The 18,239-nt window shown below is 41.3% G+C and overlaps 1 protein-coding gene across 3 annotated transcripts in view; it reads left to right on the forward strand.

Moving 5' to 3' along the window:
• LOC115016626 (diacylglycerol kinase zeta-like) overlaps positions 1-18,239 on the forward strand; it is a 100,266-nt gene that overhangs the window by 35,834 nt on the left and 46,193 nt on the right. For all 3 annotated transcript variants that reach the window (XM_029444541.1, XM_029444522.1, XM_029444532.1), the window contains 10 exons: positions 155-268; positions 514-651; positions 849-927; positions 1,043-1,098; positions 1,924-1,986; positions 2,196-2,269; positions 2,690-2,801; positions 3,099-3,185; positions 16,902-17,014; positions 17,200-17,300. In XM_029444541.1, coding sequence (XP_029300401.1) covers positions 155-268; positions 514-651; positions 849-927; positions 1,043-1,098; positions 1,924-1,986; positions 2,196-2,269; positions 2,690-2,801; positions 3,099-3,185; positions 16,902-17,014; positions 17,200-17,300 — 937 coding nt within the window. The remainder of the gene's footprint in view (positions 1-154; positions 269-513; positions 652-848; positions 928-1,042; positions 1,099-1,923; positions 1,987-2,195; positions 2,270-2,689; positions 2,802-3,098; positions 3,186-16,901; positions 17,015-17,199; positions 17,301-18,239) is intronic.

Here is an 18,239-nt window from a genome sequence, read left to right on the forward strand (position 1 = left end):
CGCACGCACACACACACACTAGAAATACAAAGAAACATAAAACTGGTAAAGCTTTTTAAAAGTCAGCTAAAGGTAGGTTTTCAGCCTGTTGTGTGTGTGTGTGCGTGTGTGTGTGTGTGTGTGTGTGTGTGTTTGTGTGTGTGTGTGTAACCAGGTGGGCTGGATCCTGTCTTGTCTTGATGAACTGGCTTTGAATCCTCAACCTCCTGTTGCTGTGTTACCACTCGGGACAGGAAATGACCTCGCCAGAACCCTCAACTGGGGAGGGGTGAGTACAAAGCGTGACACACATTAATGTGTCACTGATCTGTGTGTACACTGTGATTACACACCGATGGTCTCACACACAGCTTTATGTTCTTTGCAGAGTTTCCTCAAAGTGCACACGTGTCTTTTGTTATTGAGTTTGTTACTTTGTTACTTTTGTTACAAAGTCAGCATTTGTTTTGATGAAATAATGAAGTTAAAATCCTGTTACATGTTCATCTAATATGTTTTATATGTGTATTCCAGGGCTATACAGATGAACCTCTGTCTAAGATACTCTCCCATGTTGAGGATGGAACTGTTGTCCAACTGGACAGATGGAATCTACAGGTTGAACCAAACCACGATGCAGGGGCTGAACCGGATGAACAGCAGACTGATAAGGTCAGTACACACACACTCACTCACTCACTCACTCACGAAGATATTTAGTGTTAAGCACTGCCTCTGGCGGTCATCCAGGATTCATAGAACCGTAGTTACATCCGTAACTTTTGTTTCTGACAGTTCACTGTTCTGTGTCATTAAATGTGAAATAAAACATTTTATGTATTTTTATTGTTGTGTGTATGCTCTCTCAGCTTCCTCTAGATATTTTCAACAATTACTTCAGTCTTGGATTTGATGCCCATGTGACTCTGGAGTTCCACGAGTCAAGGGGTACGTTCATATCGATGTGTTCAGATGATGGGAACATTGCTAATTCGACGGAACTTTGAACTTTTACATATTCATGAATTCTTTAGATGTTTTACTGTGTATGTCTGTGTTTCAGAGGCCAACCCAGAGAAGTTTAACAGTCGTTTTAAGAATAAGATGTTCTATGCTGGGGTAAGTGCATCTCCATGTTAAACATCAGTGTGTGAGTGTTCCTGTTTAATACAGTTCAGATTTACAGCCTAACAAAATATTCTTGTTAGCTGACCAGCACACAATCAGTCTCTGTCTGTCTGATGTACAGCAGCTGACACAGAGACACAGCGAACATGAAGAAAGTTGTGCTGTAGCTACATGTCATGGGCTGACAGTGTGATCTCAATTACAGAGCTGGGGAGTTGCCATAGGGAGATAAAAACATACTGTATGTGTCCAGGCAATTTCACACAAATGTCTAATCTAATAATGTCTAATAAAATCACGAAGGGACATTTATATTTATATATTTACATTTATAAGTCATGTGATGCAAACAACCGTGAGGCGGTTTATTCAACCATTACCGTTTGTAGAATTCCTATTTGTGTTGTTGCGATAATGATTTTAAAGTGATTAATAAAAGCAAAAACAATTAGGCTAACGAGGAGACACGCAACTAAATAACTTTGCAGTAATGACCATTGAACACTCTCTCTGACTTTTAAAAATATATTTATATAATGGAAATCAATAGAACAGCTAGAACTGTCTGGTAAAATTCAGGAAATGACAACACCTTTTTAAAAACGTCTAATTTAATAACGCCATATTACGATATCCAAAATCTAAGGCCACATCTAGTCTCATATCACGATCGATGCATTTATCCATACTCGACCAGCCCTGTTTCATCCTACTTTAGGTGCACTCCTCTGACTTAATCGTGTGTGTGTGTGTGTGTGTGTGTGTGTGTGTGTGTGTGTGTGTGTGTGTGTGTGTGTGTGTGTGTGTGTCATAAAGACGGCATTCTCAGATTTCCTGATGGGCAGCTCCAAAGACCTGTCGAAGCACATCAAAGTAGTGGTGAGTATCTGTCAATCAAGCATTCAGTCATTCGTATAAAAACACTTTGCCTGCCTGTCTGCCTTGTTTTTGTCTCTCCACCTCTGTTTTTCTTCTCTCCCACTTTGTGTTACTAGATTATGTGAAAGACAATATTTGTTCAATGTTCTAAGGAATATGTATGTGTGTGTGTGAGTAGTGAGGTTAATGTAAAGTGTTTCTCTCTCCAGTGCGACGGGACAGATTTAACATCGAAGGTTCAGGACTTGAAGCTGCAGTGTCTGGTCTTCCTCAACATCCCCAGGTGATGCTCCCACCACTGATGTAGTTCCTCACACTACCTGCCACCATGTTTACTATGAGTGCAGCATTGTAGACGCCAGATACATACATAAAGTTATTAGTTGTGTACTAAATCAGAATGAAATACCGTAAAGGCAGCAAAGTTTTATGGACATTAATGGTTCTGCACGCTTGCAGGTGACGCTGTGCTTTTCCCATGCTGCTGAATCTGAAATATAATAAATGCAATATCTGTGTAATCATTGCTAATAATGGTAATTAGAAGAGCACTTGGAGAGCGCAGACCTTTTGTTGTTGTGTTGGGTCCACATAGGTTGGGTACATTTACTTTTGAATCTTGTAAATACATTTTCTGCAGATGGTACTTGCTTCTGATGGTGTGTGTTTGTGTGTGTGTGTGTGTGTGTTGTGTGATCTACAGATACTGTGCAGGCACCACACCTTGGGGAAACCCCGGTGAACATCACGACTTTGAACCTCAGCGCCATGACGATGGATACATCGAGGTCATCGGTTTCACGATGACTTCACTGGTATGTTGCTCACTGTATCCTGGTAGCCATGGTAACCAGGGAAGGAAGTGTCTTCCTTGATTAGAATAAATGTCATCTGACCTGGGGTGTCGATTGGGATGATTAGTATAATAACAGTTTGTGATCATGTGTACACTTACATAGGCAGCATCCTCCCAGCAGCACACACTCCTATTAGTGCACAGCCTCCAAAGACTCTTGTAACAAATCAGCTAGAGAATATTCTGTGCTGTGAAAAAATCTTACAGTATTTCCTGGTAGCTGGAACTGACTCGTCTTCTTGATGTGTGTGTGTAGGCTACTCTCCAGGTTGGAGGTCATGGCGAGAGGTTGAACCAGTGCAGAGAAGTCACGCTCACCACTACAAAGCCTCTCCCAGTACAGGTACACAATGTACACACTACACACTGTACATACAGGTACACACTGTACATACAGGTATACACTGTACACACTGTACAGGCTGTACATACAGGTATACACTGTACACACTGTACACACTGTACATACAGGTACACACTGTACACACTGTACATACAGGTATACACTGTACAGGCTGTGCATACAGGTATAAACTGTACACACTGTACATACAGGTACACACTGTACACACCTGTACATACAGGTATACACTGTACACACTGTACAGGCTGTACATACAGGTACACACTGTATACAGTGTACACACTGTACATACAGGTATACACTGTACACACTGTACATACAGGTACACACTGTACATACAGGTATACACTGTACACACTGTACATACAGGTATACACTGTACACACTGTACAGAATGTATATACAGGTGCACACTGTACACACTGTATACAGTGTACACACTGTACATACAGGTACACACGTTAAAAACTGTACATACAGGTACACACTTTACATACAGGTATACACTGTACATACAGGTATACACTGTACACACTGTACAGGCTGTATATACAGATACACACTGTATACAGTGTACACACTGTACATACAGTTATACACTGTACACACTGTACATACAGGTACACACTACACACTGTACATACAGGTACACACTGTACACACTGTACATACAGGTATACACTGTACACACTGTACAGGCTGTACACACTGTACACACTGTATACAGTGTACACACTGTACATACAGGTATACACTGTACACACTGTACATACAGGTACACACTGTACACGCTGTACATACAGGTACACACTACACGCTGTACATACAGGTACACACTGTACACGCTGTACATACAGGTACACACTACACACTGTACATACAGGTACACACTGTACACACTGTACATACAGTTATACACTGTACACACTGTACATACAGGTACACACTGTACACTCTGTACATACAGGTACACACTACACGCTGTACATACAGGTACACACTGTACACGCTGTACATACAGGTACACACTACACACTGTACATACAGGTACACACTGTACACACTGTACATACAGGTATACACTGTACACACTGTATACAGTGTACACACTGTACATACAGGTATACACTGTACACACTGTACATACAGGTATACACTGTACACACTGTACATACAGGTATACACTGTACATACTGTACATACAGGTATACACTGTACACACTGTACAGGCTGTATATACAGGTACACACTGTACATACAGGTATACACTGTACACACTGTACAGGCTGTACATACAGGTACACACTGTGTACACACTGTACATACAGGTATACACTGTACACACTGTACATACAGGTACACACTGTACATACAGGTATACACTGTACACACTGTACATACAGGTATACACTGTACACACTGTACAGGCTGTATATACAGGTGCACACTGTACACACTGTATACAGTGTACACACTCTACATACAGGTACACACGTTAAAAACTGTACATACAGGTACACACTGTACAGGCTGTATATACAGGTACACACTGTATACAGTGTACACACTGTACATACAGGTACACACTGTACACGCTGTACATACAGGTACACACTACACACTGTACATACAGGTACACACTGTACACACTGTACATACAGGTATACACTGTACAGGCTGTACACACTGTACACACTGTATACAGTGTACACACTGTACAAACAGGTATACACTGTACACACTGTACATACAGGTACACACTGTACACGCTGTACATACAGGTACACACTACACGCTGTACATACAGGTACACACTGTACACGCTGTACATACAGGTACACACTACACACTGTACATACAGGTACACACTGTACACACTGTACATACAGGTATACACTGTACACACTGTACATACAGGTATACACTGTACACACTGTACATACAGGTATACACTGTACATACTGTACATACAGGTATACACTATACACACTGTACAGGCTGTATATACAGGTACACACTGTACATACAGGTATACAATGTACACACTGTACAGGCTGTACATACAGGTATACACTGTAAACACTGTACATACAGGTATACACTGTACAGGCTGTATATACAGGTGCACACTGTACACACTGTATACAGTGTATACACTGTACATACAGGTACACACTTTACATACAGGTATACACTGTACATACAGGTATACACTGTACACACTGTACAGGCTGTATATACAGGTACACACTGTACACACTGTATACAGTGTACACACTGTACATACAGGTACACGTTAAAAACTGTACATACAGGTACACACTTTACATACAGGTATACACTGTACATACAGGTATACACTGTACACACTGTACAGGCTGTATATACAGGTACACACTGTACACACTGTATACAGTGTACACACTGTACATACAGTTACACGTTAAAAACTGTACATACAGGTATACACTGTACACACTGTACATACAGGTACACACTGTACACGCTGTACATACAGGTACACACTACACGCTGTACATACAGGTACATACTGTACATACAGGTATACACTGTACACACTGTACAGGCTGTATATACAGGTACACACTGTACATACAGGTATACACTGTACACTGTACAGGCTGTATATACAGGTACACACTGTACATACAGGTATACACTGTACACGCTGTACATACAGGTACACACTGTACACGCTGTACATACAGGTACACACTACACGCTGTACATACAGGTACATACTGTACATACAGGTATACACTGTACACACTGTACAGGCTGTATATACAGGTACACACTGTACATACAGGTATACACTGTACACTGTACAGGCTGTATATACAGGTACACACTGTACATACAGGTACACACGTTAAAAACTGTACATACAGGTACACACTGTACACACAGGTATACACTGTACATACAGTTATACACTGTACACACTGTACATACAGGTATACCCTGTACACCTGTACATACAGGTACACACTGTACACGCTGTACATACAAGTACACACTGTACACGCTGTACATACAGGTACACACTACACACTGTACATACAGGTACACACTACACACTGTACATACAGGTATACACTGTACACACTGTACAGGCTGTATATACAGGTACACACTGTACACACTGTATACAGTGTACACACTGTACATACAGGTACACACGTTAAAAACTGTACATACAGGTACACACTGTACATACAGGTATATACTGTACACACTGTACATACAGTTATACACTACACACTGTACATACAGGTATACACTGTACACACTGTACATACAGGTACACACTGTACACGCTGTACATACAGGTACACACTACACGCTGTACATACAGGTACATACTGTACATACAGGTATACACTGTACACACTGTACAAGCTGTATATACAGGTACACACTGTACATACAGGTATACACTGTACACTGTACAGGCTGTATATACAGGTACACACTGTACATACAGGTATACACTGTACACGCTGTACATACAGGTACATACTGTACATGCTGTACATACAGGTACACACTGTACACGCTGTACATACAGGTACACACTGTACACGCTGTACATACAGGTACACACTACACACTGTACATACAGGTACACACTGTACACACTGTACATACAGGTATACACTGTACACACTGTACAGGCTGTACACACTGTATACAGTGTACACACTGTACATACAGGTATACACTGTACACACTGTACATACAGGTACACACTGTACACGCTGTACATACAGGTACACACTACACGCTGTACATACAGGTACATACTGTACATACAGGTATACACTGTACACACTGTACAGGCTGTATATACAGGTACACACTGTACATACAGGTATACACTGTACACTGTACAGGCTGTATATACAGGTACACACTGTACATACAGGTACACACGTTAAAAACTGTACATACAGGTACACACTGTACACACAGGTATACACTGTACACACTGTACATACAGTTATACACTGTACACACTGTACATACAGGTATACACTGTACACCTGTACATACAGGTACACACTGTACACACTGTACATACAGGTATACACTGTACACGTTGTACATACAGGTACACACTGTACACGCTGTAGATACAGGTACACACTTGTACATACAGGTATACACTGTACACGTTGTACATACAGGTACACACTGTATACGCTGTACATACAGGTACACACTACACACTGTACATACAGGTACACACTGTACACACTGTACATACAGGTATACACTGTACACACTGTACATACAGGTATACACTGTACACGCTGTACATACAGGTACACACTGTACATGCTGTACATACAGGTACACACTGTACACGCTGTACATACAGGTACACACTACACACTGTACATACAGGTACACACTGTACACACTGTACATACAGGTATACACTGTACACACTGTACAGGCTGTACACTGTACACACTGTATACAGTGTACACACTGTACATACAGGTATACACTACACACTGTACATACAGGTACACACTGTACACGCTGTACATACAGGTACACACTGTACATACTGTACATACAGGTATACACTGTACACACTGTACAGGCTGTATATACAGGTACACACTGTACATACAGGTATACACTGTACACTGTACAGGCTGTATATACAGGTACACACTGTACACACTGTATACAGTGTACACACTGTACATACAGGTACACACGTTAAAAACTGTACATACAGGTACACACTGTACATACAGGTATACACTGTACACACTGTACATACAGGTACACACTTTACATACAGGTATACACTGTACATACAGGTATACACTGTACAGGCTGTATATACAGGTGCACACTGTACACACTGTATACAGTGTACACACTGTACATACAGGTACACACTGTACACGCTGTACATACAGGTACACACTGTACAGGCTGTATATACAGGTACACACTGTACACACTGTATACAGTGTACACACTGTACATACAGGTACACACTGTACACGCTGTACATACAGGTACACACTACACACTGTACATACAGGTACACACTGTACACACTGTACATACAGGTATACACTGTACAGGCTGTACACACTGTACACACTGTATACAGTGTACACACTGTACAAACAGGTATACACTGTACACACTGTACATACAGGTACACACTGTACACGCTGTACATACAGGTACACACTACACGCTGTACATACAGGTACACACTGTACACGCTGTACATACAGGTACACACTACACACTGTACATACAGGTACACACTGTACACACTGTACATACAGGTATACACTGTACACACTGTACACACTGTACACACTGTATACAGTGTACACACTGTACATACAGGTATACACTGTACACACTGTACATACAGGTATACACTGTACACACTGTACATACAGGTATACACTGTACATACTGTACATACAGGTATACACTATACACACTGTACAGGCTGTATATACAGGTACACACTGTACATACAGGTATACAATGTACACACTGTACAGGCTGTACATACAGGTATACACTGTAAACACTGTACATACAGGTATACACTGTACACACTGTACAGGCTGTATATACAGGTGCACACTGTACACACTGTATACAGTGTACACACTGTACATACAGGTACACACTTTACATACAGGTATACACTGTACATACAGGTATACACTGTACACACTGTACAGGCTGTATATACAGGTACACACTGTACACACTGTATACAGTGTACACACTGTACATACAGGTACACGTTAAAAACTGTACATACAGGTACACACTTTACATACAGGTATACACTGTACATACAGGTATACACTGTACACACTGTACAGGCTGTATATACAGGTACACACTGTACACACTGTATACAGTGTACACACTGTACATACAGGTACACGTTAAAAACTGTACATACAGGTACACACTTTACATACAGGTATACACTGTACATACAGGTATACACTGTACACACTGTACAGGCTGTATATACAGGTACACACTGTACACACTGTATACAGTGTACACACTGTACATACAGGTATACACTGTACAAGTTGTACATACAGGTACACACTGTACACGCTGTACATACAGGTACACACTGTACACGCTGTACATACAGGTACACACTACACGCTGTACATACAGGTACATACTGTACATACAGGTATACACTGTACACACTGTACAGGCTGTATATACAGGTACACACTGTACATACAGGTATACACTGTACACTGTACAGGCTGTATATACAGGTACACACTGTACATACAGGTACACACGTTAAAAACTGTACATACAGGTACACACTGTACACACAGGTATACACTGTACACACTGTACATACAGTTATACACTGTACACACTGTACATACAGGTATACACTGTACACCTGTACATACAGGTACACACTGTACACGCTGTACATACAAGTACACACTGTACACGCTGTACATACAGGTACACACTACACACTGTACATACAGGTACACACTACACACTGTACATACAGGTATACACTGTACACACTGTACAGGCTGTATATACAGGTACACACTGTACACACTGTATACAGTGTACACACTGTACATACAGGTACACACGTTAAAAACTGTACATACAGGTACACACTGTACATACAGGTATATACTGTACACACTGTACATACAGTTATACACTACACACTGTACATACAGGTATACACTGTACACACTGTACATACAGGTACACACTGTACACGCTGTACATACAGGTACACACTACACGCTGTACATACAGGTACATACTGTACATACAGGTATACACTGTACACACTGTACAAGCTGTATATACAGGTACACACTGTACATACAGGTATACACTGCACACTGTACAGGCTGTATATACAGGTACACACTGTACATACAGGTATACACTGTACACGCTGTACATACAGGTACACACTGTACATGCTGTACATACAGGTACACACTGTACACGCTGTACATACAGGTACACACTGTACACGCTGTACATACAGGTACACACTACACACTGTACATACAGGTACACACTGTACACACTGTACATACAGGTATACACTGTACAGGCTGTACACACTGTATACAGTGTACACACTGTACATACAGGTATACACTGTACACACTGTACATACAGGTACACACTGTACACGCTGTACATACAGGTACACACTACACGCTGTACATACAGGTACATACTGTACATACAGGTATACACTGTACACACTGTACAGGCTGTATATACAGGTACACACTGTACATACAGGTATACACTGTACACTGTACAGGCTGTATATACAGGTACACACTGTACATACAGGTACACACGTTAAAAACTGTACATACAGGTACACACTGTACACACAGGTATACACTGTACACACTGTACATACAGTTATACACTGTACACACTGTACATACAGGTATACACTGTACACCTGTACATACAGGTACACACTGTACACACTGTACATACAGGTATACACTGTACACGTTGTACATACAGGTACACACTGTACACGCTGTAGATACAGGTACACACTTGTACATACAGGTATACACTGTACACGTTGTACATACAGGTACACACTGTATACGCTGTACATACAGGTACACACTACACACTGTACATACAGGTACACACTGTACACACTGTACATACAGGTATACACTGTACACACTGTACATACAGGTATACACTGTACACGCTGTACATACAGGTACACACTGTACATGCTGTACATACAGGTACACACTGTACACGCTGTACATACAGGTACACACTACACACTGTACATACAGGTACACACTGTACACACTGTACATACAGGTATACACTGTACACACTGTACAGGCTGTACACTGTACACACTGTATACAGTGTACACACTGTACATACAGGTATACACTACACACTGTACATACAGGTACACACTGTACACGCTGTACATACAGGTACACACTGTACATACTGTACATACAGGTATACACTGTACACACTGTACAGGCTGTATATACAGGTACACACTGTACATACAGGTATACACTGTACACTGTACAGGCTGTATATACAGGTACACACTGTACACACTGTATACAGTGTACACACTGTACATACAGGTACACACGTTAAAAACTGTACATACAGGTACACACTGTACATACAGGTATACACTGTACACACTGTACATACAGGTACACACTTTACATACAGGTATACACTGTACATACAGGTATACACTGTACAGGCTGTATATACAGGTGCACACTGTACACACTGTATACAGTGTACACACTGTACATACAGGTACACACTGTACACGCTGTACATACAGGTACACACTGTACAGGCTGTATATACAGGTACACACTGTACACACTGTATACAGTGTACACACTGTACATACAGGTACACACTGTACACGCTGTACATACAGGTACACACTACACACTGTACATACAGGTACACACTGTACACACTGTACATACAGGTATACACTGTACAGGCTGTACACACTGTACACACTGTATACAGTGTACACACTGTACAAACAGGTATACACTGTACACACTGTACATACAGGTACACACTGTACACGCTGTACATACAGGTACACACTACACGCTGTACATACAGGTACACACTGTACACGCTGTACATACAGGTACACACTACACACTGTACATACAGGTACACACTGTACACACTGTACATACAGGTATACACTGTACACACTGTACACACTGTACACACTGTATACAGTGTACACACTGTACATACAGGTACACACTTTACATACAGGTATACACTGTACATACAGGTATACACTGTAAACACTGTACAGGCTGTATATACAGGTACACACTGTACACACTGTATACAGTGTACACACTGTACATACAGGTACACGTTAAAAACTGTACATACAGGTACACACTTTACATACAGGTATACACTGTACATACAGGTATACACTGTACACACTGTACAGGCTGTATATACAGGTACACACTGTACACACTGTATACAGTGTACACACTGTACATACAGGTACACGTTAAAAACTGTACATACAGGTACACACTTTACATACAGGTATACACTCTACACCTGTACATACAGGTACACACTGTACACACTGTACATACAGGTATACACTGTACACGTTGTACATACAGGTACACACTGTACACGCTGTACATACAGGTACACACTGTACACACTGTACATACAGGTATACACTGTACACGCTGTACATACAGGTACACACTGTACACGCTGTACATACAGGTACACACTGTACATACAGGTACACACTACACACTGTACATACAGGTACACACTGTACACACTGTACATACAGGTATACACTGTACACGTTGTACATACAGGTACACACTGTACACACTGTACATACAGGTATACACTGTACACGCTGTACATACAGGTACACACTGTACATGCTGTACATACAGGTACACACTGTACACGCTGTACATACAGGTACACACTGTACACGCTGTACATACAGGTACACACTACACACTGTACATACAGGTACACACTGTACACACTGTACATACAGGTATACACTGTACACACTGTACAGGCTGTACACACTGTACAGTGTACACACTGTACATACAGGTATACACTGTACACACTGTACATACAGGTACACACTGTACACGCTGTACATACAGGTACACACTACACGCTGTACATACAGGTACATACTGTACATACAGGTATACACTGTACACACTGTACAGGCTGTATATACAGGTACACACTGTACATACAGGTATACACTGTACACTGTACAGGCTGTATATACAGGTACACACTGTACATACAGGTACACACGTTAAAAACTGTACATACAGGTACACACTGTACACACAGGTATACACTGTACACACTGTACATACAGTTATACACTGTACACACTGTACATACAGGTATACACTGTACACCTGTACATACAGGTACACACTGTACACACTGTACATACAGGTATACACTGTACACGTTGTACATACAGGTACACACTGTACACGCTGTACATACAAGTACACACTGTACACGCTGTACATACAGGTGCACACTACACACTGTACATACAGGTACACACTACACACTGTACATACAGGTATACACTGTACACACTGTACAGGCTGTATATACAGGTACACACTGTACACACTGTATACAGTGTACACACTGTACATACAGGTACACACGTTAAAAACTGTACATACAGGTACACACTGTACATACAGGTATATACTGTACACACTGTACATACAGTTATACACTACACACTGTACATACAGGTATACACTGTACACTTGTACATACAGGTACACACTGTACACGCTGTACATACAGGTACACACTACACACTGTACATACAGGTACACACTGTACATACAGGTATACACTGTACACACTGTACATACAGGTACACACTTTACATACAGGTATACACTGTACACACTGTACAGGCTGTATATACAGGTACACACTGTACACACTGTATACAGTGTACACACTGTACATACAGGTACACGTTAAAAACTGTACATACAGGTACACACTTTACATACAGGTATACACTGTACATACAGGTATACACTGTACACACTGTACAGGCTGTATATACAGGTACACACTGTACACACTGTATACAGTGTACACACTGTACATACAGGTACACGTTAAAAACTGTACATACAGGTACACACTTTACATACAGGTATACACTGTACATACAGGTATACACTGTACACACTGTACAGGCTGTATATACAGGTACACACTGTACACACTGTATACAGTGTACACACTGTACATACAGGTACACGTTAAAAACTGTACATACAGGTACACACTTTACATACAGGTATACACTCTACACCTGTACATACAGGTACACACTGTACACACTGTACATACAGGTATACACTGTACACGTTGTACATACAGGTACACACTGTACACGCTGTACATGCAGGTACACACTGTACACACTGTACATACAGGTATACACTGTACACGCTGTACATACAGGTACACACTGTACACGCTGTACATGCAGGTACACACTGTACACACTGTACATACAGGTACACACTGTACACGCTGTACATACAGGTACACACTGTACACGCTGTACATACAGGTACACACTGTACACGCTGTACATACAGGTACACACTGTACACGCTGTACATACAGGTACACACTACACACTGTACATACAGGTACACACTGTACACACTGTACATACAGGTATACACTGTACACGTTGTACATACAGGTACACACTGTACACACTGTACATACAGGTATACACTGTACACGCTGTACATACAGGTACACACTGTACATGCTGTACATACAGGTACACACTGTATACGCTGTACCTACAGGTACACACTGTACACGCTGTACATACAGGTACACACTACACACTGTACATACAGGTACACACTGTACACACTGTACATACAGGTATACACTGTACACACTGTACATACAGGTATACACTGTACACACTGTACATACAGGTACACACTACACACTGTACATACAGGTACACACTGTACACACTGTACATACAGGTATATACTGTACACACTGTACAGGCTGTACACACTGTATACCGTGTACACACTGTACATACAGGTACACACTGTACACGCTGTACATACAGGTACACACTACACGCTGTACATACAGGTACATACTGTACATACAGGTATACACTGTACACACTGTACAGGCTGTATATACAGGTACACACTGTACATACAGGTATACACTGTACACTGTACAGGCTGTATATACAGGTACACACTGTACATACAGGTACACACGTTAAAAACTGTACATACAGGTACACACTGTACACAGGTATACACTGTACACACTGTACATACAGTTATACACTGTACACACTGTACATACAGGTATACACTGTACACCTGTACATACAGGTACACACTGTACACACTGTACATACAGGTATACACTGTACACGTTGTACATACAGGTACACACTGTACACGCTGTACATACAAGTACACACTGTACACGCTGTACATACAGGTACACACTACACACTGTACATACAGGTACACACTACACACTGTACATACAGGTATACACTGTACACACTGTACAGGCTGTATATACAGGTACACACTGTACACACTGTATACAGTGTACACACTGTACATACAGGTACACACGTTAAAAACTGTACATACAGGTACACACTGTACATACAGGTATATACTGTACACACTGTACATACAGTTATACACTACACACTGTACATACAGGTATACACTGTACACCTGTACATACAGGTACACACTGTACATACAGGTATACACTGTACACGTTGTACATACAGGTACACACTGTATACGCTGTACATACAGGTACACACTACACACTGTACATACAGGTACACACTGTACACACTGTACATACAGGTATACACTGTACACTCTGTACATACAGGTACACACTGTACATGCTGTACATACAGGTACACACTACACACTGTACATACAGGTACACACTGTACACACTGTACATACAGGTATACACTGTACACACCTGTACAGGCTGTACACACTGTACACACTGTATACAGTACATACAGGTATACACTGTACACACTGTACATACAGGTACACACTGTACATACAGGTATACACTGTACACGCTGTACATACAGGTACACACTGTACATACTGTACATACAGATATACACTGTACACACTGTACAGGCTGTATATACAGGTACACACTGTACATACAGGTATACACTGTACACTGTACAGGCTGTATATACAGGTACACACTGTACACACTGTATACAGTGTACACACTGTACATACAGGTACACACGTTAAAAACTGTACATACAGGTACACACTGTACATGCAGGTATACACTGTACACACTGTACATACAGTTATACACTGTACACACTGTACATACAGGTATACACTGTACACGCTGTACATACAGGTACACACTACACACTGTACATACAGGTACACACTGTACACGCTGTACATAGAAGTACACACTGTACACGCTGTACATACAGGTACACACTACACACTGTACATACAGGTATACACTGTACACGCTGTACATACAGGTATACACTGTACAGGCTGTATATACAGTGTACACACTGTATATACAGGTACACACTTTAAAAACTGTACATACAGGTACACACTGTACATACAGGTATACACTGTACACGCTGTACATACAGGTACACACTGTACACACAGGTACACACAGGTACACACTGTACACACTGTACATACAGGTATACACTGTACACACTGTACTTACAGGTACACATTGTACATACAGGTACACACTGTACACACAGGTACACACTGTACACGCTGTACATACAGGTACACACTGGTACACACTGTACACACTGTACATACTCCAGCTGCTTTATGTTTTTAGAGTCACTTTGCGACTAAATGAATCCACTGAAGCATTGTGGGTATTAAGCTATTGATGTAATCATCCCGTCATTGTTAGGTGGATGGTGAACCGTGCAGACTCGCTCCCTCTGTCATCCACATCAGCCTCAGAAACCAGGCCAACATGGTTCAGAAGACCAAACAACGGACCTCACTCCCACACCTCAATAAGTAAGTGTCACACACACACACACACACACACACACACACACACACACACACACACACACACACACACACACACACACAGGTTTCGACCCTGCAGTAAACAGGATCATGATGCATGTCTAACTGGATAATTTTCAACCTATAATATTGCATTAGTTAAAAGTGTTGTGGTCCTGTTTGTTTCGCAGCCAGCAGCCCGTCCCAGAGAGGCTGAGAATCAGAGTCAGCAGGATCAGCATGACAGACTATGAGGCTCTGCACTACGACAAGGACAAACTACGGCAAGCATGTATGGACAAAACACACACATGAATTTATTTCAAATTATGTTTTTTTTGCATTTTCAAATCAAAGCACACACGTACCTTATACAAAATAAATAATAGAAACACCACTAATGACGTATCATGTTGATGATACCGCTGCGTACTGTCATGATTTGCACAGTTTATTCAATTATGATGGAAACTGTTACTTTGTGTATCTCAATCCATGTACAGCTTTCCTGTATGCTTATCAAATATTAGCAAAATAATCTTAAAGACATTCACACGCACACCAGGGAATATACTATGTATGCTTGAATTGGAAAACGTGCGTAGGAGTAATGACCTTTAGAGTTCGAAGCAAAAACATCAAACAAACCAAAAAGCTTGGATACAAAAAATATATTTTTGGTGACGTAATATACATTTTACATATATCATCCAGCCCTTCTCTAATGATATGCAGGTCAAACATTGCACAAAGTCTCCAAGATTGTTCTACTTGACTGTTCAGGAGCAAACAACCAGAATACTTGTATTATATCAGATGACATCTTGCACCAGCTTGTTGTCGTGTGAGCTAGAGTTGTCTGTGGAGGAGTCGAGAGGGTCGAGGAGCTGTAGGTCGATGCACTTGAATGACAGAATGCATCTTTAGGGTGAAGTGGGAATAAATCATCTGGATTATTAGAAGGTGCTGCAGTCATGTGAAGGTCAACAAGATAAGTTTGAGCTGTCACTGCTGTGTGTCTGTGTATACACACACACACACACACACACACACACACACACACACACACACACACACACACACACACACACACAGTGAAGGCACCGCGGATGTTCCAGGAACATAGAAAGGGACAGCTTGTCCTCTCTCTGTCTGTCTCTCTCTGTCATTAGGTTCAATAACACTCAGCAGCAAAGTTAGTTCATGTCAGTTCACAGTTTGGACACAGGGG

Source organism: Cottoperca gobio, chromosome 2, assembly GCF_900634415.1.
Source record: "Cottoperca gobio chromosome 2, fCotGob3.1, whole genome shotgun sequence".
Classification (NCBI taxonomy): Eukaryota; Metazoa; Chordata; class Actinopteri; order Perciformes; family Bovichtidae; genus Cottoperca; species Cottoperca gobio.